This window comes from Callospermophilus lateralis, chromosome 12 (assembly GCF_048772815.1).
Source record: "Callospermophilus lateralis isolate mCalLat2 chromosome 12, mCalLat2.hap1, whole genome shotgun sequence".
In the NCBI taxonomy this organism is placed as follows: domain Eukaryota; kingdom Metazoa; phylum Chordata; class Mammalia; order Rodentia; family Sciuridae; genus Callospermophilus; species Callospermophilus lateralis.
The window spans coordinates 97,258,245-97,284,382 of record NC_135316.1 but is presented as its reverse complement, the minus strand read 5'-3'; the positions used below and the strand labels follow the sequence as shown (position 1 = coordinate 97,284,382).

At 41.9% G+C, this 26,138-nt stretch overlaps 1 protein-coding gene across 5 annotated transcripts in view; it reads right to left on the bottom strand.

Annotated features, from left to right (window-relative positions):
• Cldn10 (claudin 10) overlaps positions 1-26,138 on the bottom strand; it is an 89,969-nt gene that overhangs the window by 10,369 nt on the left and 53,462 nt on the right. For 4 of the 5 annotated variants that reach the window (XM_076872506.1, XM_076872508.1, XM_076872507.1 and 1 more), the window contains exons 2-3: positions 4,175-4,336; positions 4,006-4,087 (exon numbers count right to left, since the gene is read on the bottom strand). In XM_076872506.1, the coding sequence (XP_076728621.1) occupies positions 4,006-4,087; positions 4,175-4,336 (244 nt within the window). Of the gene's footprint in view, positions 1-4,005; positions 4,088-4,174; positions 4,337-10,775; positions 11,025-26,138 lie in introns of all 5 variants that reach the window. The other variant, XM_076872505.1, reaches the window with a different exon arrangement.

Here is a 26,138-nt window from a genome sequence, read left to right as displayed (position 1 = left end):
TGGGCACACAACAGAGCACAGGCCCATGAGACTCTTTCAAGACTGCGATTCTGTCAAATGTTACGTGGAAAAAAAAATCTTCACAAATCCACAGTGGGAAAGGGAGGGTTTTAGAATAAACAGCCATTGAACACACAGCACATAGCGCCACTGCCAAAATCTGTACTCCAACTCTGCACCAAAACCCACTCGTGTTTTTCTTATCAACAAAGCTCCTACTGAGTTCCTTGCACATGGTGAGAACCTTGTTGATTAGCTCATTGTGTTTTTTGTAACTTAGGCCACCGAGGTGTGCTTCATACAGGAGTGTCCTGGAAATCGGCAGAGAAGATCCAATCAACACACTGTAGAAGTCTTAGGAATATAAAAAATCGACAGCAGCAGCAAGATGACAACCACACTGGGAGATCTGAACTGTCTTCCAGCACATTAGAGGATTTGGGTGTCAGAAAGTAATTCAAATTAGAACCTGTGGCGAATGGCATCTTCCAGTGAGCCACCCAAGGACCCAGACGCTCAGGCTTATGCTGGTCACACCTTCCTGGGCTGGAGGGGGAGATGGCACTGGGTGGCAGCTGGGTTTTGTTAAGATGAATGTGTGATGATAATGGAAGAGGAGAGTGCACTGCCTCTCTGCTCCCTCCTCTCAGAGCTTGCCTTCCTCAGACTGCTAAGATAACAGAAAGGACTGGCTCCAGTAACTCACTTCTAGACACTGGGCCAGGGGGAGAAGATGGAATTGAAAGAAATGTTTTCTGACCCCAAGGAACTTACTTAATTCGTATTCTGGTCAAGTAAGACATCAAAAAAAAAAAAATAGTAAGAACATTCCTACAGCTGCATCTTCCAAACCCCAGCTCACGGGGTTGGCCCAGCCATGAGTTTCAATGCCCCTATGTATTCCTCTCTTAAGTTCATGAACAAATGCAACCAGACACACTGGTTCTTAAATTCTACCAAATGCCACCTAAGGAAGCGCTATCCTCTATATTGCACTGAATCAAAAATCTTGCTTTAAAAAAGATATTTCAAGTCCTATGAAACAAATAGCCAATTGTAGTTTGTTGATCTTCTAAATTTCTATTATCCTTTCCTCTATGAAAAGGTGACAATAAAAGAAAGCCAGATGACATCGTATCAATTAATTTGTTGGTTTTCTTTATAAAAGCCTGTTTTATTTAAATGAGGTATTTGAGCTGGACACAGTGTCATACCTATAATCCCAGCAGCTTGGGAGGCCAAGGCAGGAGGATCCCAAATTCAAGGCCAGCCTTAGCAACTCAGTAAGGCGCAGGCTCAGAATGAAAAAAAAGAACTGGGGGTAGAGCTCAGTGGTAGAGCACCCCCTGAGTTCAATCCCCAGAACTGCTTAATAAATAAATACTTTTTAATTCCTGTGGGTGTCATTTATCATTTGTATGCTTTTCTTCTATCATGATAATTAGAATTTGATCATGTTTACAAATCTAAGACCCTGATAATCCCTTGATCCAACCAGAATTTAGATTATGGAGGGCCCTTAGGTCACAGTTTCCAGGACCCAACCTATTCTCAGTACACAGGCTCTTTACAAAGTCGGTATTCTCCATAAGATACTGATGTGAAGGGTTCTTTGTAAATATCAACAGTTTGTAAGCAGTGTCAGTTTTTGTTTTGTTTTGCTTTTTTGAGATGCCTGGGCTGGCCTAGAATTCCTAAGCTCAAGCACTTCTCCCACCTCAGCCTCCGGAGTAACTGGGACCGCAAACTCATACCACTGTGCCGGACTACAGTGCCATTCTCCTGAGGTCTAGCTCTTGTACTTTTAATTATATGGAGTAAGTTGGCAAATTGTATATGGCACAGAATTTAAAATCCTTAATTCATTAAACTAAGAATCTTAACGGATAGCTAATACAACTAGAGCTAACAAAAGGTATGTAGTGTGACAAACCTGTACACAAACACACTTGACCCATGATGCTATCATCTCTATTTTACAGATGAGAACAAATGCAGAGAGAATAAGCCAAGAAAGACAAATTCATGCTGAGGGGCTAACTGTGGCTATGGGATAGTTCAATGTAGCACTAAGAACTTGGAAACCAGCAAAATCTCTCATGGTACATAATTACTGAACTGTATTTAATCAAAATCAAACAGGAGACTAAGCAATTCCAAGGACACCAGACTGCAGTAGGCAACTGAGCATACCGAAAGCACAGGAAACATACACAAAGACAGGTTTCAGTTTTTGTGCATACACGGATTAGCCTACACCTTTTAAGGAGGGTCATATGAACTTTTGGGGTGGGGTACTAGGGCACTTGAACTCAGAGACTGTTGGCCACTGAGCCACATACCCAGCTATATTTTGTATCTTATGTAGAGACAAGATCTCACTGAGTTGCTTAGTACCTTGCTTTTGCTAAGGCTGGCTGGCTTTGAACTCGGGATCCTCCTACCTCTGCCTCTGGAACCTCTGGGATTACAGGTGCCTGCCTCATATGATTTTTAAGATGCAGAAAAAGACATCCTTAATAATTATCAGAAAACAAAAACAGTGACCTCAAAAAGATAATCCAAAAAACTTAGGTAATGTGTTTGATAAAATAAACCATGAGAAATATGATTTTGTAGTGCATTTATATCAAACCCTGAAGGAAAATGTATCATTTAAAAGATACTTCATTTAAATATCATTAAAATATTTCTGATCTTCATTAGTATAGTTTCAGATATCATTTCAGTGCATAGTGTCATGTGTTTTTGTTCCCATTTAGTAAAATTTCTAAATGAAAACTAACTTAACATTTGCAAAAGAGACTCACTGATTAAAACTTTGTGTGGCATCCTATCACCAAAAATTATGAAGTGGAAGATTGTTGTAATCACCCATTTTATAGCAAGTATTTTAGAGTTTGTCTGGTTTGAATCAAGGTTCAATCAGTTTACTGGCTTAGTTAAAGTTCCCTTAACTACCTTACTTGACCTCTTCCCTCATTTCAAAAAAGGGAGTCCCAAGAAGACCTATGTTATAGGATGTGATAAAAATAACAGTAGTATTTGCAATGCCCTGCTTGCTATTTTTTTTCATTGTATTTCACAATTTGTGCATTTCCTATTTGTAACTTAATCACACTAAAAACAGAATTAGTAAAGTTAGAAGATTTCTAAATCCACTAGAAAAAAAGTAATGTCCATGTGGTCAGTTATTTCCATAATTTACTTTTTAAAAATGTTATAACATTTGATCTGAAATCTGTACGATAATTACCAGTCTGGTTGATCGCAATACACACAGAGACGCATGCAGCTTTTGGCAGGTGATCTGAGCATACTCTCATGTATGACAAAAGATTTGATCTAAGGTTATTTCTGATTTGGTATGTCTGGGGTTTTCCCAATCCAAAGAAATACACCTAAAGAAACCATAAAAAGCAACAGCCCATAGCTTAAGGACAACAACAAACAAACCGAGCTCTTAATGCCAAAGCACTCATCTGAAACTGAGATCAGCCACTCTCATCCGTACCACACTGCTGGAGCAAGTTTTTTTTAAAAAACCGTGCATCATGCAGTTTCCTCATAAAGGTAGATGTGGTAGAGCTTGTCCAGGCAGAGCACACTGACCAGGCCTGGAGACTAGCACCTGGCAAATACTATTTTGGATAAACAAAAATCCAGGCAAGCTTTTGATTTCCCATTCTCACACCTCATCACTCTTTCCTCCCCATCTCTCATCTCTCTTGCATCTGACTTGAATCTGATGATGTACAGTAGATAAAGTCCATCATTCTCAACCCTATACCTCGAGCTATTTAGGGACAGCCACTATGTAACGTTAATGAAGTAGTCAAATACATCTTTTGTCAACAGGGCACATAAATTGAACGATGTCATCAAATACCATTTACCAGTACGTTGCATTTTCGAGTGCCATATAGGAAATTCATGTCTTTTAACTTAGGACGTTAATTTATATAACTTCCTGCAACTAGAAATATACAGACCAAGAACACTTACTTTTGCTCCACATAGTGAGGATCAAAGAATTCCGTTGTGATTTTGTTTGCATACAGGGAACAGCCAGTCATTGAGCACAGCCCTAAAACGCATCAGAGGGAAGCCCTGTGGTTAGTGTCATCTCATTAACATCATGAAGTACCTTGTTTGGAAGAAAGTTACTCTTTACCTGACAGGATGAATACAATCCCAGCCAAACAAGCAATTTTAGCTTTGGCTTTATCTGAGCCTCCGACTTTGGTACACTTCATTCCAAAGAGTGCAAATATGGAACCAAAAAAGCCCAGGCTGACAGCAGCAATCATAAGTCCTCTACATGCCTGGATATAACCTGCAATTAGAGTAGGTCATTCACGTTAATATTGAACATGTGGCTGTCGGGGGGAAAATCCTCGTTTTACATTGTTGTTCTGGATGATTGTTCTGTTGTCCAAGGGGAGAAAAAAAAAAAAAAAAAAAACTCAAGGCAAGACAAGCAAGGAAAGAGATGTCGTCTGCCTCTATCAAAACTCTCTAACTCCTTTGCATGTCAACCTTTTAAATAGATATTTTGATGGTTTTGACAGATAAAATTATAGAATTTATAATTAGGTAGCAAGACACTCCAAAGGGTCAAACCTTCCAATATCAGTGAAAGCTTATAAATGAGACTAACCAGAATACCTTCAAAAACCATGAGGAGTCTAAATCAAGAAGTATTCTAGTGACATATTTTTTATCAAGGCACATAAAGTTGGGCTTTAAAAAGCATTGTTTGAGAGAAGAGTAATTTACAATTATTAAATGAACTGTTTACATGTAAATGGATGCCTTTAAAGTACCCTGAAAATGTATTCTGTTAGTTTTCTGGATCAGCTCTCCTGCACATTCGTTTTCTTATTTCACATATTTTTATTTGCACAGCCAGGGTGATGGCAAATTTCAGCATGGCTTTTGTCCAGGCACTAACACATTTTAAATTAATGTGACTTAAACTTTCACCACCCAAGTCATTTTCATTTCAGTCTTAAATGGTGCCATATTTCAATCTGAAATAACGAGACTAGCTTGTATTAAATATAAGTAAATATTTGCTAAGCAAATAAGCACAGGCATCAGGTTTATGTTGGAAATTAAACTTTCTAATTGGAAAAAGCTCTTCAGATAAAACAAGTCATTTACAACTTTGCATTCAGGTATTATTGACAATAATAATACTGAGATCATTATAATCATAAATTCAGGGAAGTGCTGATGGCTACAGTCCCATGTTTCTTTGGAAAACAATGAAAATTAAAGTTAGAATCCTATTCCTAGGATCCACTTTGAAGAGCAAATGGGAGCTTCTCTACCTACTTAACTGGAACACAATTGCAGGCTACAATGACAATGACTTCTATTTTATAGTGTGAACTACTTCTATACAGAAGAAATATTCACTGATGCTGAGCCTATCAAAAAAAGCAAAAGAAACTTTTTTTTTTTTTTAGCAAAACAGGATAATGGAGAATTCTTTTGATAGCAATAATCATGCTCAGGGCTCTCTGGGTCTCTGCTGCCAAATACCCAGCTAGCTCTATTTTAAACTTTGACCTGATGAGCAGGCTGAAGGAAGGCAGAGAAAAGAGGCCTGCCAGTCCTGAGAAGGAGTAAAGAGAGTCTGCCAGGATAACCCAAAGTGGCTCATCATTTACACAAAACTACTGGCACAGTGTAGTTTCTAATTTTTGAGAAATTCACTTAATCTATGGTTTTGAGTTGTTCGGGATAACTTTAAATGTAATTATCAAATGGAAAAATAGAGGGGTTATGCACACATGCATGTATACACACACACACACACACACACACACACACACACAGAGTAGTCCCCCACTTATTGCTGTGGGGTATGTTCCAAAATCCCCAGTGGATGACTGAGGTACTACTGAACCCTGTCTATACTGTTTTTTCCTATATATGACAGAGTTTAGTTTATAAATTAGACATAAGAGATTAAAAATAACTAAAAAATAGAAAATTATAATAATTTACTATAATAGTTCTTTAAAACTCATTATTTCTGGAATTTTCAATTTAATATTTTTGGACCATGATTGGCCTTGGGTAACTGAAACTGAGGAAAGCAAAACCATGGATTGGTGGAGGAAACCACTGTGTGTGTGTGTGTGTGTGTGTGTGTGTGTAAAGAGAGATATACACACACGTATACATTCCTGGAAAACTTTATCATATACCATAATTTGCATTTACTTTAGTTACAGGCTTTATTAAAAAGGCAGATGGTCTGGAATTTACCAAAGGGGTAAGTTCTACAATCTGGTCATTCAGAACAAGGAATGCATTTTCCCAGATGGTAAACAGCAGTTAAGAGTCCCAGGCCAACTCAGTCAACCCTTAACATGACAGGGAAAATAACAGTAGTCTTTTCACTTTATGCAGTCTGTCATTCTGAGCTCTCCCATTTCAGACCTGCTCTGGTCTCTTGGCATAAGCATGAGAGGAGAGATGGACCAAGCAGATTCTGAATGGCCATCCCTTCTTTTGCGCCTGCTGGAACCCTGCTGTCAAGCCAAGGCACCTCTCTGTGCATGACCACAGTGGCAATAACTTGCTTATGTTCTGCATAGACAACAGAAGGCCCCTCACAAGGACAACTGTTAGCCAGATTTTCTGAAATGGGGAATCAAGAGCAGGGGATAAACTGCACCTATCAGCTGCAAAAGAAATCAGGTTGTTGGTGAGCCTGAGATTCTTAAAATGCCCATGACTTGGATCTTAACAGACTTCCAACAAATTTTTAGTTTATCTTTTGCAAGGCACACAAACTTCTACAACCTAGCTTTTTAATAGTTCCTGAAGGCAATACTTATAAGTAACACCATCAAGTGAAGTGGTAGTAAAAACCTGGACAAGGAGGCCATTATTTTTGACAGGTCTAATTTACTGACACCGTTAATAGCTAATTAACACATTAAAGTGCTGAGGCATGAACATATTTACTTGGGAGTTTTCTGAAGTATAATTTATAGTTAGTTCTCCTGGGAGAATGAGCAAACATTCCCACCAGCAAAATAAATGGCAAACAACCTGGCTGAAATGATTCTCAGCTGAGGTTCAAGTGGTGCTTTGAAAGAAAAATGGATTAGCAATGAGCAGAAATCACTAACTCATTCAACCTTGAAATTTTCAAATTGCAACTTTACAATAGTGAATTCTGCTGCTGGAGGAAATCTTTAAGCTGTCCCTTAAAAGTAAAATGTTGTCCAAATGACATCTTCCTTATTTTCAAATTGCAACTTTACAATAGTGAATTCTGCTGCTGGAGGAAATCTTTAAGCTGTCCCTTAAAAGTAAAATGTTGTCCAAATGACATCTTCCTTATTTTCAATTGCAAACCAGCAGAAATGAAAACATCCACTTGGTGGAGGCAATTCACTAGTAGCATCTTTGTTGATATTCAAGGGGGAAAAAAAAACACTTTTTTTTTTTTTTTGGTACTAAGACTTGAACCCAGGGGTACTAAACCTTTCAATCACATCCTCACCCCTTTTTTATATTTTATTTAGAGACGGGGTCTTACTGAGTTGCTAAGTGCCTTGCTAAGTTGCTGAGGCTGGCTTTGAACTCACAATCCTCCTGCCTCAGCCTCCGAACCACTGGGATTATAAGTGTGTGCCACAATGCCCAGTGGAAAAACATACTTATTATACTAGTAGCTTTGCAAATCCTTTGAAAGACGAATGAATGGCGGAAGACAGTAACTTTGAACTTCAGGTCCGGTGCTTCTATTTTCCTGTGGCATGTCTTTGATTATATTACTAATCTCTCTGTTTTCTCATCTGTAAATAGGGATAGCAGTGTTCATTTCAAAGGATGAATAATAGGAGCAAAGTGTCTGATGAGTATCGAGAAATTTATCAGGTCATCCCTTCCATAATACCAAGAGCAATTCTAAGCAGAAATGAGAGCTGGATGCTTAAAATGGCATAACATTCAATCTAGACATTAGCTTCACTAGGCCTCATTTTCCTTATACGCAAAACTGGAGCAGTAATGATACCTCCTGAGGGTGGGAAATCAGAGCTTTGACCTCAGATAGGAATTCAGATAATGATCCCATCATCTGCCCAAGAGGCTTGTTCTTCCGACTAGCACAGGAAGAGGGAGAGACACAAGCTTTCTCTCTTCCTTCATAGGTTCTCTTTTCCACCAAGAGTTCATGCCTGGTTTAAGGAGCAGACTGGGCTGCTCAGGCCTGTGGCCACCGTAGCCCAAATTTGGTGTCTTTCTCCTGCCACTTCAAAGGCAATGTCAGGACCAGCACCCAACAGATGTGCCTGTCCTGGGAGTACAAGGGAGCAAGTTCACAAGCGGAGGGCCCCTGCTCTGGAAAGTCCTACTTCCAGGTGGGGGAAATCAACCCCCTGCATGTGAAAATGTGACTTAACCCTCCTGGGAGATACAGAAAAGCACAATTATCATTTTGCAATAGGAAATGCCCACTTAAGCCACAGAAGGCAGAGTCAAGGAAGAGATAAATGTGATCTTGTTAAAAATTTCGAAGTTCTGTTAGTTAGGACATCATACAGTAAAAAGATAAGCAATGGGAGTGGGGATGTGGCTCAGCAGTAGAGCCCTTGCCAGAATGCACAAGACCCTGGGTTCAATTCCCAGAACTGCAAAAAAGAAAAAAAGACAAGCAATCCTCTGAGGTTGCAACATGCATATGGAATCAAGGAGTGACAAATCACCTCAATCAAGAAGAAACAACAAAACCAAGGTGTAAGATCTGAGCAGGTAATTCAGAGAGAAAGAGAAAAAATGATACATGATAAGATGGTCAAAATCACTGGGAATTGGGGAAATACTAATTAAAATGATAGGGCGATCAGAGCTGTCACTCATAACACTGGAGGAAAAAGTCAATGGTGAGAATGTGGAGAAGCAGCTCTTCTCTCTCATTAGTGGAAGGAGATTTGGCAGAATAAACTGAATATCAAAATGCATGCCCTACTGCTTGGCAACACCACTGCTCAGTGGGATAGTCTACAGAAATACATATGCACACAAAGAGGTGAAGATAAAGAATTTCAGTAAAGTTGGAAAGGGTCCAAGGTCCACAATGGATAAATGGTTAAATAAACCAGTTTACCAGACCAATGAATACTATGCAGCAGTTAAAAAGTGTCATTTCCGTCTTGGGAAGATATATTATAAATTTTAAAACACTGCAGAACATATCATTTACTCTTTTAAAGTCATTTGGTACTCACATGAGCACACAGGAAAGTCATTTGCAGGTCAGGTGGCATATGAGTATCACTCATCTGCTCCACTCCCAACCACCTCTAGGACCTGATGATGAGGTACTTTGTCCTCCCTCCTCCTCACCACCCCACCTGCCCCAAATCAGGGAACCACTGCTCCTCACATAGACATATAAGGGAAAACTCTACCATTCTGCAGTTAATAATCTTCAGTGCATTTTGCTTCTCTCTGTCTCTCCATTGTTCCCCAACTGTCCCATACAAGGAAGCATACCTCTTTGGTCTGCTATCTTGGACAACAATAGAATTACAAATAGAAGAATGCTCCTAGGACAGTAACTGTCAATCCTACGGTTGCCTGCATAAACCACGGAAACAAGAGCCCGCCTGTTCATCTACCTGGATGTGTGCTCTGCAAAGCACAGGAAATTCAACAGCAATGCTAGGGCATAAACAGTGTTCCGGCTACTTATTTTACACAACAGGACAGACCCGGGTGCCACCCTTCTAAAACCAGACACGTATTCTCTTATACCAGGTTCCATCAAATACTGCGTTGAGCAACAGTTTGCTTTTCATTGCAAGCACTGTCTCAGGGGAATCGAATCTTCTTTTATTTACCCAGCTATGCAAATAAAAACTGCAAGCATGGTAATAAAGGAAAAAGCCTCAAATCTGGAAATAACACAAATGACAGTTTCTGCCAGGAGCCATGAAGTCACTTGCTGCGAAACCCTGGAAGAAAGGAGTCAGAACTTGAGCATTGTGTCAGCGAGACATCAACTGCTCTCTGGAGGCTAAACAGAGCAGGTTTTCTGTGTCGATCTACCTGTGTGGGTACAATGCAATACAGTACACAGCCTGGTTACCCAAACCAACGTGGGCGAACATTCGCTCAGAGAGAACGCCAGGAAGATACACGGAGGCTGGGATGCGGCACTTGGTTCCCAGCACTGCCCACCCTCTCCTGGCGCTTCATCGGGGCATAGGCACGGGCTATTTATCTTCCCAGAACTTGGAGGTGTTAAAGCCTATGCAGAGAAGTTTGTAGAAGCGACTTTAAGGGAAACAAGAAGAACCTGCAATATGTTCCTTGTTTCCCCACCGCGCTCACTTTCAAGAGAACCAACGAAACAGCCGAAGGGGGCTCTGGTCAGGCATTCTTGCCTTTTAGTGATACCATTTTAATCAGAAGCCAGCTTTTTGTGGGAAAGAGGAACAAACCCTGTGAATTCCTTGCCCTAACTTTCCGGGGGAGACGCAGGGACTTTCCGTGTCCTCAACTCTTAGGACCAAAAACGTTCCGCCACCCCGACGCCTGAGCCACCCCACCAGAGCCTGTCTGCGGTCCCGGGCTCAGAAGGCGCCCCCACGGGACAGACACCCGGGGACAGCTGATCCTCCCCGCTCCCTCAGACCCTCGGGGCAGAGCGGGCCGGGTCTCCACTCAGGGCGGTGGGGCCAAGAGCGCGCCCGGAGGTTGGCCAGCGAGGAGCGCGGCCAGGGGCGAGGGATGCAGACCGTCCAGCGCCAGCATGGAGGGGAAGTCCTTGCAGTTGGAGACGCCCGTGGAGTCGGTCACGCACGTCTTCCACAGGTTGGCCCAATAGGTGGCGGTGGTGATAACCGTGCCGTCGATGGTGGACACCTTCCAGTAGTCGGTGGGCAGCGTGGAGGACACCAGGACCCAGCCGGAGATGGAGACCATAAAGGCGATGATCTCCGAGGCGGTGCTCGCCATGCCGCAGGATGCAGCCGCGCTCGCGCCGGCTCTCGCACTCCCACTCCGAGCCGCGACCCCCGCGGGCCGGGCCCTGCGACTCCGCCTCCAGCCGCTGCCTCCGCCCCCACCCGCCGCCGCCTCCGCACCGACCCGGCGCTAGGGGGCGCGCGCGGCCCCGCCCGGCTGCCCTGGTAGGTCAAGTGCGAGGGCGCGTCGGCTGGGGAGCGGAGGGATCCCTGGGCGCTTCCCCTGGGTCTTCTTCAGCTAACTGGCCCGCCGCCCGCGGTCGGGAGGAAGGCTGGTTTGTGCGCTCGCGTCCCTGAATCTCCGGCCGGGGGTGCTGCGGAAAACGGCCCTGTCATTAGAGCTGTGCACAGAAAAGACTGGCAGCCAGATGTGGACAACCTGCTGGCCGCCCCGCCCCGCCCCGCCCCGCCCCGTCACCTCCATCCACCCTGCCACTTTTTGCGGGGAAATAGCCTGGCTTCCTGAGCACCGTGTAAAAGCAGGGCAAAAAGCCTTCTGAGTGCTCTGAAAGGACACGGTAAGGCAATGCAGCTCGGTTTGCTGAACTCTAAAGGTCTGCGGGCCACGCTTGTTTGGGTCACCCGGTTTGGCTCATCAAGGAGGGATCACGGTGCCGGCTCTGGCCCTGAAACTGGCCCTGCCTTGAAATTTCTGCTCTTCTTTTTGGGTCCGGTGGTATGCGGAAAGTCATTGTAAAGAAGTGCTTGCGGGGCTCAGGCCTAAATTCCGGGTGGCAGCAGACGGACAGCACGGACTCCGGGGACCTTGGCTTCAGTCTTGATATGAAATATTGCAGCCAGCAGCCGCAATGCCGGCGACCCCTGCCAACGCAAGCACTCCTCCTAGACGTGCACCGAAGTCATGCCCGAATCCCCCTTCCTGCTCCCAGCGTGGTCAGTTCTCTGAAGAGGTGACTGTCACAGTGCAGTCCCTTTGCTCTGTATCTTGTTTGGCTTTTTCCAACCACCAACTTTGGCGCCTAATCGAAAAATACACTCCTTCATTCCTTCATTCCTTCACTGCTGTCTTAAGGCAAACATAAAGATCAGGGTGTACTTCCAGCCCAGGAGGTCACGAATCTGGGCATAAATCAAAGAACAAAGACACTCGCTTTATTATGCGTTATTATTTGTCCACTTAAAGTTCTCGCAGTTCTTGGTATGACCTTTTAAGATTCACTTCTTGCCAAAAGTAACCAAAGGTCCAAAACCTATAAATCAGTCTGCTTCAAGAAACTCGTTCCTAACGCTCTGTTTTCGCAATCTTTATGCAGGGATACTTTGGTTCATTGTGAAGAATTTAACTCCCCCCCTCCCGCTTTTTTTTGTCTGTGCCCCCTCCCCTTTTAAATCAAATGGATGCAGAATGAAATTAAGGTGACTAGGTGACTGGGATACAATCACCAAGACTTTGGTTTGGAAGGACAGTGAGTGACCACTGGGACATGCTCCACTCAATACAATTATCCCATTTTTAGAATAATTTCCAGCCCTTGCTCCACCAAGTGTTTAGTACATGCAAGGCTTTCATTCTGTTTTGTTTTGACAGCACTTTTAGAAAACTTTCCTTTATATTGAGCCCAAATCTTTCTCTCCTTAACTTTGACCCAAATGCCACAATCTGAGCTCTGAGGCACTGCAAGTGAGGTCTACTCATGCAGCTGTGGCAACAGGTAGGTGGTGTGTGCTGGATCAGTCTCCTGGCTGTGTGAATGTGAACCAGGGTGGAGATGGCTTGCTTGGTGGGAGGCAGTTTCTCTATGGTTCTGCTTTTGGTCTCAGTTTGTCCCAATGAGTTGCTTTGGGTTCACTAGTGGGTTAATTTAGAAATGAAGTTTGGGAAGCACCTTCCTAACCATTTCCTTATCATCTTCCCAGACATTCAAACCAGTCACCTTTAAGGAGCAAATGTCTTCTCTTCTTTTGTGTGATTTGCCATAAAGTGCTTTGGTTTCCTGCCCCCTGGCACATTTCCACTGTTACTTCAGTGCCATATTTCTTTCTGAACCATCTATTTCTGATCCAATTTGCTATTTAGAAAACATAAATCATTAGCTGGCACATTCCATGTGGAGCTGCCTAAAATTAAACATCGCACAAAGTTTGTACCACATTTTTTGGCTTTGTTTAACGGTCTCTTTGTTTGCTGTATCTTGCTCTTGGTAGGTACTCACTAAATTTGTTAATGATTTCTTGTTTTTACTAGACAAGAACCTGGCTTACTTTTGACTGGAAAAAAAAAAAGTTGAGTATTGTGACCTTTAGGACTCAGGCAGTTTATAACTGGTTGCTTATAAATTCCACTGTTTGGATCCAAAGCCACATTGGTTTTTTTTGTTCTTGTTTTTATTTGGTACCAGGGATTGAACCCACGGTGTTCAACCACTGAAGCACATCCACCCTGTTTTTTATTTTTTATTTTGAGACCAGGATCTCACTAAATTGCTGAGGGCCTCGATAAGTTCAAAGCCACATTGTTTAAAAGAAAGAACTGTGATGATTGGTTTGGTGTTTTAGACCAGACTCCAAAAAGCTACTATCTAATGTAGTTCTACCCATTGCATTTTTAAAAATCCATAAGCTCAGGCCATCACTGCAACATAGCTTCCAGAGGAAACAAATTTTGAATTCTAACCTGGAACTCCAAGAAAGAATCCTAACACCTCACCACCCTGTGGAATTACCACATCAAGGATGCCAGAATCTCTGGGGAAGCCTGGTAAGGTGTTCTTAGAGCTGCCAATGCAGAGCCAGGCTAAGAGCTACAGCTCTGACTGATTGAGGTTTATATATATACATGTATAAAAAACAGTTAACTTAGCATAAAGAATGATGTGCATTATGAAAGAATAAATATTAATCTTTGATGAAAACTTTAAAAAATATTCTATTACTGTAGAGATTGTAACACACAATTTCATTTTAAAAGAGGTTATAAATACACAAGCAACCCATAAATTAAGACCTGGATGGCAATACTATTAGTTCCTTTGCCAGCTAAAACAGACTGGGGTTGTCATGCCTGTGGGCATGATTAATTTTTCCTTAATCTATTGTCCTTTTTATGAGGTTAAACAATGTAAAGTCTTTTTTCTTTTTCTTCTCTAAAATGTACTGCGTATTTACAGTAAAAGTTACATTTTAGAGCCCATATGTGCCTGACCAAAGAATGAAAAATGTTAACTTTCTTTAATACTTAAAGAATATCATGTAATAAATCAAACATTTATTTTAGAATGTCTTATATCTTGCCATTTTCAAACCACATAATCCAACATAAGAGTGTTCTGAAAACAAAATAGACCAAATAGAAAAGATCTTTTAAAAGAACTAATGCATAAATGGCTTGTTTCACCTTAAGATTATGCGGTCCCAAATAACCTTTGCAGTTAATCTGCAAACCGATTTACAGAAAGTACCTTTCAACTGATAAATACTTCCTTGTTTTCTTTAGGATTGAGCTCACTGAAAATTTTATATAACTATCCATAGCAGATTATTCTTAATTTCTATATAAAAGTGAACAGATTCAGAAAGCTGCTTTCTCTAAATTAATCAAAGGAGTATCTTAACTATAACTTGATCTTTACAGATAGCTGCAGATTTTTTTTCATAAATTAGAAATTTTTACCTGATGATAACATAATGCCATGAAATATATTATGCTTTCCACTTTTGAGACCTCAGAATTGGAGGTTATTTCTCTGGCCTGATTGTGATTGTTAAGGAAAAATAGAGGAATCCCCCCACCCTCCAGAGTTGTTCAATAGGAATGAAAACCAGTTTAGCCAACTAAACAGGAGATTTGCAGAAATTCTTTACTTGAGATTCAGTTCGCCTGCCAAACAGCACAGGTGTGCGTTTCAACAGCTCAAGGATTTTCTAAGCATCAAATTTGGTTTCAGTATACATTAGCTCCTTCCTAGATTCCAGCGAGGTGGGGTGCTGCTAATCAGGTGGGAAGGAACTGAAGTCCTGATAATTACTGTATTAACTAAAAACAACAACTGCCCAGGAGCCAAAGATTGTTCCACCAGGGTGAAGAAGACATTAAGACCAACACTAAGATATCAAAAGAGCATATCTGTGTTCTTCTTCTTTCCATTTTCCCATAACACTCTTAGTTTCTGTATTCTGTACATGGGTTCTGTGATATTTATAATCTTCTTAGTACGAAAACTTCAGACTGATATTAGTAGTTAGGAAATAAACACTCTTATCATTGTTTATATATAAATGTATATGTTTATACACTTTTTTTTTTTTTGCAAATTATAAATATGCAGTTGCCTTATTTCGTCATTTGTCAACCTCTGAGACTGTCCTGTGTTGGAATGTTTCCACGGGCCCATTACAAGTTGATGCCACTTACCGTGTGGATCTGTTTTCCTACGTTCATTTGAAACACACTCATTCTCAGTTCTGAGCTAACTTGGGATCAGCTAGGTTCCTCCTGAGCCCTGGAGGGTTCCTCCTGAGCCCCTGGACGGTTCCTCCTAACTGTCTTTCGATTCCTAATAAACTTAATGTAGCAGACAAGCACCGGGGAGAGGAGCAAGCATTTCCCTCTAGTTCCTCACTGCCTTATTTTCTATCCGCTGTCTCCCTCCTGGGCTATGTTAGAAGAGGGTGTATCTATAGGGGCACGTGGAGAAAATGTTTGAAAGGTTTGTACATGTAGTCTTATTTTCACTTTTTTCCCCTTGGTACCGGTGATTGAACCCAGGGTCACTTAACCACTGAGTCACATCCCCGACCCTTTTTTATATTTTATTTAGAGACAGGGTCTTGCTGAGTTAGGGCCTCACTAGGTTACTGAGGCTGGCTTTGAACTCAAGATCCTCCTGCCTTAGCATCCAGGCATGTGTCACCACCCCACCCTTTTTAATATTTTATTTTGTGACAGGGTCTCACTAACTTGCTTAGGGCTTCACTAAATTGCTAAGGCTGGCCTCAACCTTGCAATCCTCTAGCCTCAGCCTCCCAAGCCACTGAGATTATAGGCATGCCCTACTGTAACTAACTGGCTTATTTTCACTTTTTAGTAAAATTAGAAACATGCTAAAGCAAAGAAGTTCAGTCTATTTATGAAAGAAGGTGAGGTGGTGGAGAGGGGACAGACAATGGGCATAAGAGAAAATCCTAGCTCTGTATCGATTGGTGCATTCCACCTAACTTGGTCAACATCACTTCTTCAACTATAAAGCAGGAATAAAAATAGCTCCTTTAAAGCTGTTGTGAGGATTAGAGGCAAGGCATGTAAAGGTTTGGAATGTGGTGGATGCTCAGTAAACAACGGATGTCATTCAGTTGACTCATGCTTTTCATTTCCCTGGGTCTTTTTAAAGCTTTAAAATTCCATTTTCCATAAAAGTGGTATTGATCGGAGTTAGACCCACTTGCAGTAAGTAAATATGGATGAACTGTGCTGCAGATATTCAAATAAAAAGGCAGAAAGTGTTCAGTAGAGTGCTAACAAAGGAGAGGTTGCTGCCAAGGGTGAGAGCAGAGGGAGTGGAGGCAGGAGCAGGGAGATTAGGCCAGGGAAGCAGGTGGGACGGGGCAGGGGTGCCTAAGGACGAGAGGCGGAGTGAGGAAAGAAGCTGAATTCAAAAGGTCGAGCAATTCTCCTGCCTCAGCCTCCCAAGCCACTGAGATTATAGGCATGCCCTACTGTAACTAACTGGCTTATTTTTACTTTTTAGAAAAATTAAAAACATGCTAAAGCAAGGAAGTTCAGTCTATTTATGAAAGAAGGTGAGGTGTTGGTGCTCTTGTCCCAAGAGCAGTGGATAGACATACAAGTACAAGACAATTGCCAACAGAAATGTAAGGAGAGAAAAACGGGCTAAGAAATAATGGGTAAAGAGGTGGGAAGTCAAAGGTGGTGAAAGACAGTAGGAAAAGAGGAGAGACATCTTACAGCCCTCACTCTTCCCCATTTTTAGGAAGGGGTAGTAAGCAACACAGGTATTGCCTCTCACCAAGTGGAGAGACTTTCACCTGTCCCTGCCCCTCAGTGGCACTGGAGCAATGCTTGTTCCAAACTACTCAGGAGTCCCAGGTGTACCACATGGCTCACTTCATAGGAAATTAAAAATTAATTCTTTCAGGATCAAAAATAAAACATACCCATAAACAAATCATTGACTTTTCCTTCAAAATGTAGATTTTCCCTTACTTTCGTCTAATAAACATTGATATTGGTATCTTTCAGGTAAGTGGCCATCCTAAGCAGGTGTGTTCCATTCACATCTACTGGGTGTAAGGACACACCAAAAATGAATGAAGACAATTTTAAATAACTTGATTTACCCTTAGTTCTCATCAAATTGCTTGCATGATCAGAAGTATTTGAACAGGGTACCTGATTTCCTTATTTCCATGTGAGTTTGGATCTTGCAGTAGGGAATCACGGTTCACTATACTCTGTTTAACAGTGTCCTAGGAACTGCTGACCCATTATATCATGGGTTTGGTCTTTTTTTTTTTGGACTAGGGGATTGAACCCAGGGGTGTTTAACCACTGAGCTACATCCCCAGCTCCTTTTTTGTGAGGTAGGAACTCGATAAATTGCTGAGGCTGGCTTGGAACTTGGGATCCTCTGCCTCAGCCTCCCATTTTGCTGGGATTGTAGGCTTGTGCCACCACCCCCAGCTTGGAACATTTCTCGTAAAGTGAGTGTGTCTGTGTGTGTGTATATGTACATGAGTGTGTGTGTGTGTGTGTGTGTATTACACACCATATAAATAGTTAATTACAATGTTCTGGAAATCTGTCCTCTGCATGCTTTGAGTTGTAAGAAGCTGGGGTTCATCTCCATGGCGGGGGTTCACCTCCATGAGCACTTGCTCACACAACTCTGCAGTTCATTTCTCTTTTGCTGTCATTTCTAGAACAGTCTTAGTCACCACTGAATCAATTCCAAGTACAGTATCGCACGCCTGTAGCTCCAGGTGTCCTTCCACCCGCTGTGAATATGGTGAACAAAACAGAAGGAGCCCATGCCCAATGAGGCTTATGACCCCCTGGGGAGACCAGGAACAGGTAAGCATCTGGTATCATAGGTCACATGTGCTGAAGAGAAAAATAGCTGGTGGGGGCTGTGAGGTATATAAAGGGGGTGTTTTTAAAATTGTAATTAGGTGGCTAGGGAGCCGTCTCTGGGAAGGCCACTTTGTGGTAAAGACTTGAAGAAAAGAGGGCATTGAGCACGTGGAGAGCTTTAGGCAGAACATTCCCAGAGAGAAGAGCACATTGAACTTGTCCCAAGAGCAGCGGGGAGGCCATGGAGAGGTCAGTGGCTGCAGCAGAAAGACTGAGGGAAAGAGTAGGAGAAGAGGACCGAGAGGTAATGGGCCTCGTGTGTCTGACCACGTGTCTGTGTGTCTGTGTCTGTTTTCCTGCATGTACTGGGTCTACATGTGTGCATGTGCCTATGTGTCTGTGTGTCTCTGTGTGTCCACGTGTGTCTCTTGTGTGCACGTGTGCACGGGTGTGTGTTGGGGTGTAGGTTTGTGTAGCTCGCACAGGGCCCTGAGAGTCCTATAGCAGCTTGTACTCTGAGTGTGATGAGAAGACGCTGGAGAAGGGGAGTGACATCTGACGTGTTTCGGCACTTCTCTGAGGACAGCCTGGAGGGAGGCAGCCTAGAAGCAGGATGGAGGCTACTGCAAACTCCAGCTGCGTGGGGAGGCAGCTGATCAGCTGGTGATGTCCGTGTGGTTAAAACATGGCCCGATATTGAATTTGGATATATTTTGAGGGCAGAGCTGACAAGATTTGCCGAGGAACTGTGACATCTGAGACAAGCCAAGGAAGGCACCAGGGTCTGGGCTTCTACCCTAGAGGGATGCAGCTGTCTTTTACCTAGAGGAGGAACCCTGTAGAGAGGCAGGGATGGGGCGGCCTCAGCACTTCTGTGGGAAACCTGTGGGTGTGAGTTCCAGTAGGCAATCAGGAGGACATGCCGAGAAGACAGCTGAATCTGCAGATCCACAGAGGGACCTCTGAGGGCCACCTGTGGTCGGGTGGTGTGTGACATCGGGATTCTAGTGAGATCCAGGGCTGAGCTTAGACAGAAACAAGATGGCCCAGGGGCCGTGCCCTGACTTCTTCCTCCATTTCGCAGCCAAGGAGGTGAGGAGGTGTGAACAGAAGAGGGGGAGAAGGCATAGCGCCCCACAGGGGAGATCCCAGGGCCAGAACCCTGGAAGCCATGTGAAGAAGCTGGATTATGGAGGAAGGTGTGGTGCCCAGCCCTGGTGAGACGGCCAGTTGCAGGAAGAAGAGACCATCTCATCCTCGGTGGCCTTGGGGAGAGCTCTTTAGGTAGAGAGGGTGGGAGCAGGTTCATTGACAAGAGAGGGAGAGGTGGAGATGGAAGAACAGGCAGCCGTCAAAGGGAGGAGAGAGGGGTTTGGAACCTGGAAGGCAAAGTGGGGCTGTGAAAAGCATTTTATTAAGATGAGAGAAATCACAGGTTAGGGCCTTCTGAAGCTTGGAGACTGGAGTATGGTGTCCACGCCAAGGACCACACATGGCCATGGCCCATTCCATCCCTGGCTTCTCCCACAGCGTACACCCACGTAGGTTAGCTCCCCTAAGAAAAGAGTTCAGATGCCGCTTTTCCTCTACATTTATGTGTACTTGACTTTGTGTAAGATAAATCCCTTAGTTTGATATTATTTAAAAATCAATATGACAAACATCTTATTGTTCTAGAATTACCAGAGTTAGAAAGCACTATTTAATTCCACATTTTCAAATGAGGAAACTGGAATCCAAAGCAACTTCTTAATGCATATGAAGTCATAAAGCACGTATTGGGGTATTGTGTTAATTTAACACTTTGTATACCTCATTCTTCAAAAATGTGTGGATTAAAATATTATCTGAGCTGGGCACAGTGGCACTCGCCTGTAATCCCTGAGCCTCGGGAGGCAGAGGCAGGAGGATTGCGAGTTCAAAGTCAGCCTCAGCAACAGCAAGGCACTCAGCAACTCAGTGAGATCCTGTCTCTAAATAAAATACAAAATAGGGCTGGGGATGTGGCTCAGTGGTCAAGTGCCCCTGAGCTCAATCCCCAGTACAAAAAAAAAAAAAAAAAACCCGAGTTTAGTGCTGAAGAAAAACATGAATTTGAATAATATCTAAAAGTTGAAAGCTATCGTATTTCTCCTCAAAGATATATTTATGCTGATAGAATACAAGTAACTCACTAGGTGTTGTGGTTCAGGTTCATGTGGAATCATCTGGGTAAATGACAGATCATGAAAATGACGGAACGTGAAAAGAAAGGAAGTCACAGTAGAGCTGATATGCCGATGATATGGCAAAGCCTAGACACACCTCTCTTTTTGGTTCAAAGCAATAGCTGTTTCTATGCTTAATGTAGGGTTTGTGAAGAAATAATAAAAAGAGCTAGAGAACAAGGTTAGCATCGTGTTTTGCCTGTGATTATTTCAAGTGCCACACCTCTAAGATGTCTCTCTCATTAATCTCTCTGACAAAGGAATAGACCCTGTGTCAGATACTTCCTCACCATACAGTCTGTCCACCTATATAACCCTATTGTGTTAAACAGCGTTGCTTTTTCCATTCAGAGCTTCTTTTGAAAGATTATATTGTAATTTTTTGACACAGTAGATCAAAGCAACCAATGAAATTTGGTTAAGCAAACCAGCATGTTCTGTTTCTGTTCAGAAGAAATGTAAAGAATAATATGCTGTTATTTCATGTTAATTTCCAAATGTAAGCTGGGCATGGTGGTGCACACTTGTAATCCCAGTGACTTGGGAGGCTGAGGCAGGAGGATCACAAGTTTGAGGCCAACCTCAGCAACTTAGTGAGTCCCTGTCTCAAAAAATAAAAAGGGGTTGGGAATATAGTTCAGTTGTGGAGATCCACTGGGTTCAATGCCCAGTACCAAAAACAAACTAACCAAAACCACTCATAATTTCCAGATGTAACTGAGAGGATCAAGTGAATTAGAACAAGGCTATTACAGAACTAGTAATATAGGTGTTGGATAAACAATTGTTTAATTCAATTTTATTAGTCAAAAAGGATAGATGACTTAAAATATCAAATAGAACATTAAGTATAAATTCTTAAAAATATGTTAATTATTCATCTTTGTTCTTTTCAAAAATAATCTTATAACACGAAGAAATCCTTTTAAATTATGACCTTGTTATGAATATGAGACTGTATTGGTTTATACTTCAAATAATCAAATTAGGTCTCAAATCATCACTCCTTTTTGTCTTTTAAGTCCCGTTGTATACACAGGTATAAATATTGTATTTATCACTGAAGAATTTTCTACAGATGGTTTGGAATCATACGATATGAATTTAGAATGATGCAGCATGTTTTTCTATTTGTTTTGTTACTTGGTAACTTCACTCACAGAATAAAGCTGTTAGTTTCTTGTCCTCTTTTCCCCAATAGCTGATGAATTTTGCCTTTGGAGTCACTTGTGTTTCATCGATCTAGGAAAAAAACAAGCTGAACTCTCAGTAGCATACTCCTCCTCAGTGACACCTGTCAACATGGAGCTACCCTTTCTTCCTCAGTACCTGGGAATTTCCAGATGACTCTCAGTTTCCAGGCAGAAGATTTTTTAGAAGGTGGATTTCACATCCCCACACATACAGGTGTTTGCTTTACCTAATCCTGGGCAAATGTGAGTGTGGCTGTTTATTGATCATGACCTTTTTCCTTTTTCTCCTGTGGCCATGAGTGTGACTTGGATATTTGCCTCTAACTTTTCTGCATTATTTAGTGAGTGCAGTACACATATTTCCAGTGCAATATGTTTTTGTTTTTTTTTTCCTGGCCAAACCTGGCCAAAAACAAACCACCCTTGTGACTATACTTCAAAATCACTTTGACTTTGGAAGTACATGCATTTGTATTCTAAATCAAATAATCCTTGTATACCTGAGAAAACAGAGTTTAAAGGCTGTTATATCCTCCAGCAGGTTGTAAGGTAACAAAGACAAAATACCATTTTTACGTAGGTGATATATAATGTCACATAGGCAATTCAGTCTTGGGAGTGTGGCTTTTTCCAATCATTAAATTTGGTTGCACTGGGCTGGCACTTAGAGACCCTGACATCTTGCCCTTTCGTTGCCTTTTTACTAATCTACATTTTCTTGGGCACATTTTTACCTGTCTTAAAAGTGAGTGTTGGAGAAAAATGAGTGGGCTGTGAAAGAAATCTCAAAAACCCTGCCTCGTTTAACAACAGAGGAGAAAGTTTAAAATGCAGTGGGAGAAAATTGGTTCTTCCTCCCCTTTGGTACCAACGCGGGAAAAACAAGAAGACGTGGGGAGAGAAAGGGAAAGAAAACCCGGAGCAAAGGAGACCCAGATGCAGAGCCAAAGTGGACACACAGATGACAGGAGAGTTCGAGTCACAGAGAGGGCTCTTTCTCCCACCCCAAACAGAGATTCGCCCTTTGGTTCTCCCAAGTCTGCCTGAGTTCTGCCCCTGTGTCCCAGCTGCCCCAGTCTCTCTCACTTGTGTCACCTGCTTACCTTGGTCCCTTAGAAGAAAACCCGGTAACCTACTGCAAATTCTCTCTGCTCCAAGTGTTGGGAAGGAAAAGCAGAAGGAAGCATGAGTTTGGTTCATTTTATGCATATGGCCTGATTTCCTTTAAATCTATTCGAGGGCATTGGTGCCTGTGTTTATTTTCATGGTTGGAATTAAGCAATTTTTAGAAGGTCCCATGGCAGGTTAATGACAGAGCCAGATTTAGCATGCACAGCTGCTAACTTCTCAGTGTGGGTCCTGGGCCACGAGGCCACGTGGCCATTCCACCCAGTGTTTCAAATCACACACTTGTCAGCTGCAAGGAACTTTCTATGCCCATCGTGTGGGCAAACTTTATTAAACCTAACATGTCAGAAAAAGCTGAACATGAAAACCTCAAAACTTGAAAAATACTCATATTACTTTCAGTTCTATTAAAAAAAAAAAAGTTCACGTAGTAGTAAGTTAGTATTGTTGGTGTGAGTGAAAAAACAAACAAACAAACAATATTCCCCACCCAACAAAACCTTCCTCGCTATCTCAGTTATGCAAACTATGGGCTCAGGCTTAATCATATTTTTACAGGCAATAAGGGCCACTGAATTTAAGAATTAACATCATTTCTCATTTCCCAGTCAGAGCCACTAGTATATATACTAGTGTATACACACACACACACACACACACACACACACACACACATAGACATAGACATAATTTTTGGGGGGTGATACTAGGGATTGAACTCAGGGGCACTCGACCACTGAGCCACATCCCTACCTCTATTTTGTATTTTACTAGAGTCCGGGTCTCACTGAGTTGCTTAGCGCCTTGCTGAGACTGGCTTTGAACTCTCAATCCTCCTGCCTCCTTCTCCTGAGCTGCTGGGATTACAGGTGTGTGCTATGATTTTTGCTTATTGTTTTTTTTTTAACTTGTTGCTGATATTTTTAAAGGATACATATTTTTCATGTAACAACTAAAAATAATCTCTTGTAATTAATATATATCCTCTTAGATTTCAGTGATAGATAGTTCTTAGAGGTAAATCTTTCGGAGAGGCATTGAAACAATGCTGTATTCCCACATGCCTCAGTAGAGACCCTGAATAGGAAAACAGGTTCAAAACCTCTGTATCACTTGGGACTTTTTCTTCTGTGTTGTCTTGAGACATCCCTGAAGCTTTGGCACCTTTGTACCCTTCACCTTCACACAGCTGTCCTCACCCACTAGTTTTTTTTTTTTTTTTTTTTTTTGTGACAGTACTGAGGATTGAACCCAGGGCCTTGCGTGGTAGGCATACACTCTACCAACTGAGTCATATCCCCAGCCCTACCCTCACCCACTTTCAGCAGTTGATTGATCTACCTTCTTTTGTTGGAGGGAAAAAGAAAGTTTTAAAAATATAACAAAATTTGATATTATGAGACAATTTGAATATTTTAAAAAATTGCCTCTAGGAACAGACAGGAAGGGATTAGAGTTGTGATAAGAGGGTACAGGGAAGAGAAGTTATGAGTCCCAATAATCCAGAAAAAAAATGTGGTCCAGACTCTGCCCTAGAAAAGATGAGATTCCTTTATATGGTGAGAAAAGGAAGAAGCTGTGAAATGAGAATTTTCAGCTGAACACACACACCGACCTTGTGCATGATGAAGGAAGTTCTGGCCAGTCACTAGTGAAATCAATGGGATGAACCAAAGGACAGCACTCCACAACCATATAAGGAAAGTGAGTACATTTTGGTAATTCATAGAAATAATTTGGTAATGTATTACAGATTGGTAACCAAATGAAAGCTGGAAATAATGCTTGTTCTTCCTGTCAAGTTGGTTCCCATCAAAAATGTATACACATCTTCTTCAAAGTGATTTTAGACAGATGCATAAAAAAGGGCTATAAATCTAGGCTGTCTTCTTGTTTATTGGACATTGCCCAAGAGGATGTGGTTGTTCAGGTGCTAGTTAATAACTGCCATTGCTAATCAATTAGCTGCTCAGGTTTCAGTGATCCTCTGCTCTCAGTTGGTTTCCTTTGTAGGGCCAGAAGCCAATCAAAATAGTGTGTCTTCCCTGGACAAGTGCTTATTGTTTCCACGTACCAGCAAAGTACTGGGCAGGAAGGTACACTAGACGGAGAGACTGACCTTGGAATCCAAGCCAGCTACAGAAAGAAGCAAGAATATGCGAATTAATGCATAGGACCTTCAGATTTGGAACTGCCCTTCTGTGGAATGAATTTGTGCCTTAATCTATGCATTTTGTTACAGAATTTGGCTACGTGAACTTCTTTCCAATGAGGGGTATTTATGTATATTACTACCTAAATAGGTATATTAATACCTAAAATGGATTCCTCTTTGTAAGTCCTTCCATTTCTACAACTTGCATTTGGGAAACTCAATAGGACTTTAGTATATCTCTGTCATATCATTCCCCTAATAAAATGCATATAAATTATGATGACACCAAAGCTAAAACTGAGATTGGAATTCACATTGTTCCCTCTAGTCACCAGTCATAGTGTTTTCTGCATGTTGGAGGAAGGGTACATCCTGGGTAGCTGCTGAAATATGAATGATTTCCCTGTGGCAACACACATACACACAAATTCCCCAAACCCATGAGCCCTGAACCACCCTGCAGAGTCTGAACTATATGACTTTGCTAGGGATCCTTTCATCTGGGGTAGAATGGAAATACATCCTAAAATTAGAAGCCTGTAAACAAACTGGATTTAGTTTTTCCACTTAATGTTTAATTTTAAAACATTCTATCTAAGTTGATTTGGTTACCCAAAATAGAAAACCCTTAACTTTTTGTGTCTTTCCTTTGGTAATAGTCTTAGCTCTTCTCTGAAACTGCTCTGATGAAGCAAAGAGCCCTTACCTAGCCTTGGACAGGGCAGGACTGAGTTCATACGCATGCATGTGCCACATGTTTCTGCACTAAATTACGGCAGCTGTGAAATTAAAACACTACAAAGAGCAAATTTTATGAAAGACTGTACAATATCACATAAGAAATTTGCGCCCCCTATTGGATAAAACTGTTAAGATATTTAAATGCGAACTTTAAAAAAAAAATGCATTCGATGGCTTAAAAATAAACAGTTTTGTTGTAAAGACCGTGGGAAAGGAGAAGAAAGAACAGATGTGAGAGACATTGCAAAGGTTGTGTGAACAGGACTGCAGGGCGGAGACTTTGCACCTGAGAAAGAAGACGACAATATGAAGGGTACAGAGTTAGGAATCCGTAGTTTTCTTTTAATCAAACTGTGTTGGGAAATTTTACCCAATGTTAAACTATGAAGTACTGTTTCTTAAGGCCAATCTTATCCAGAAGGTGGGAAAAGCAAATGAAAACCCTCATCTTCCTCATGAGGCTCTAAGTTTCATACCAGTAAGGACAAATTTTCCCTTGGGTGATCTTTCTGCTTGGATGCAGCAGATCTCAAGGACTGGTTTCTTACAGATTTAGGAAAATACACAAACTTATTAAAGATCTCTTTGGGGACTATTGAAAATGTTCATTTTTCTTTTTCAACCAAGCATCGTGACAGAGTTGTCTCTCATCAGAATCTCTCT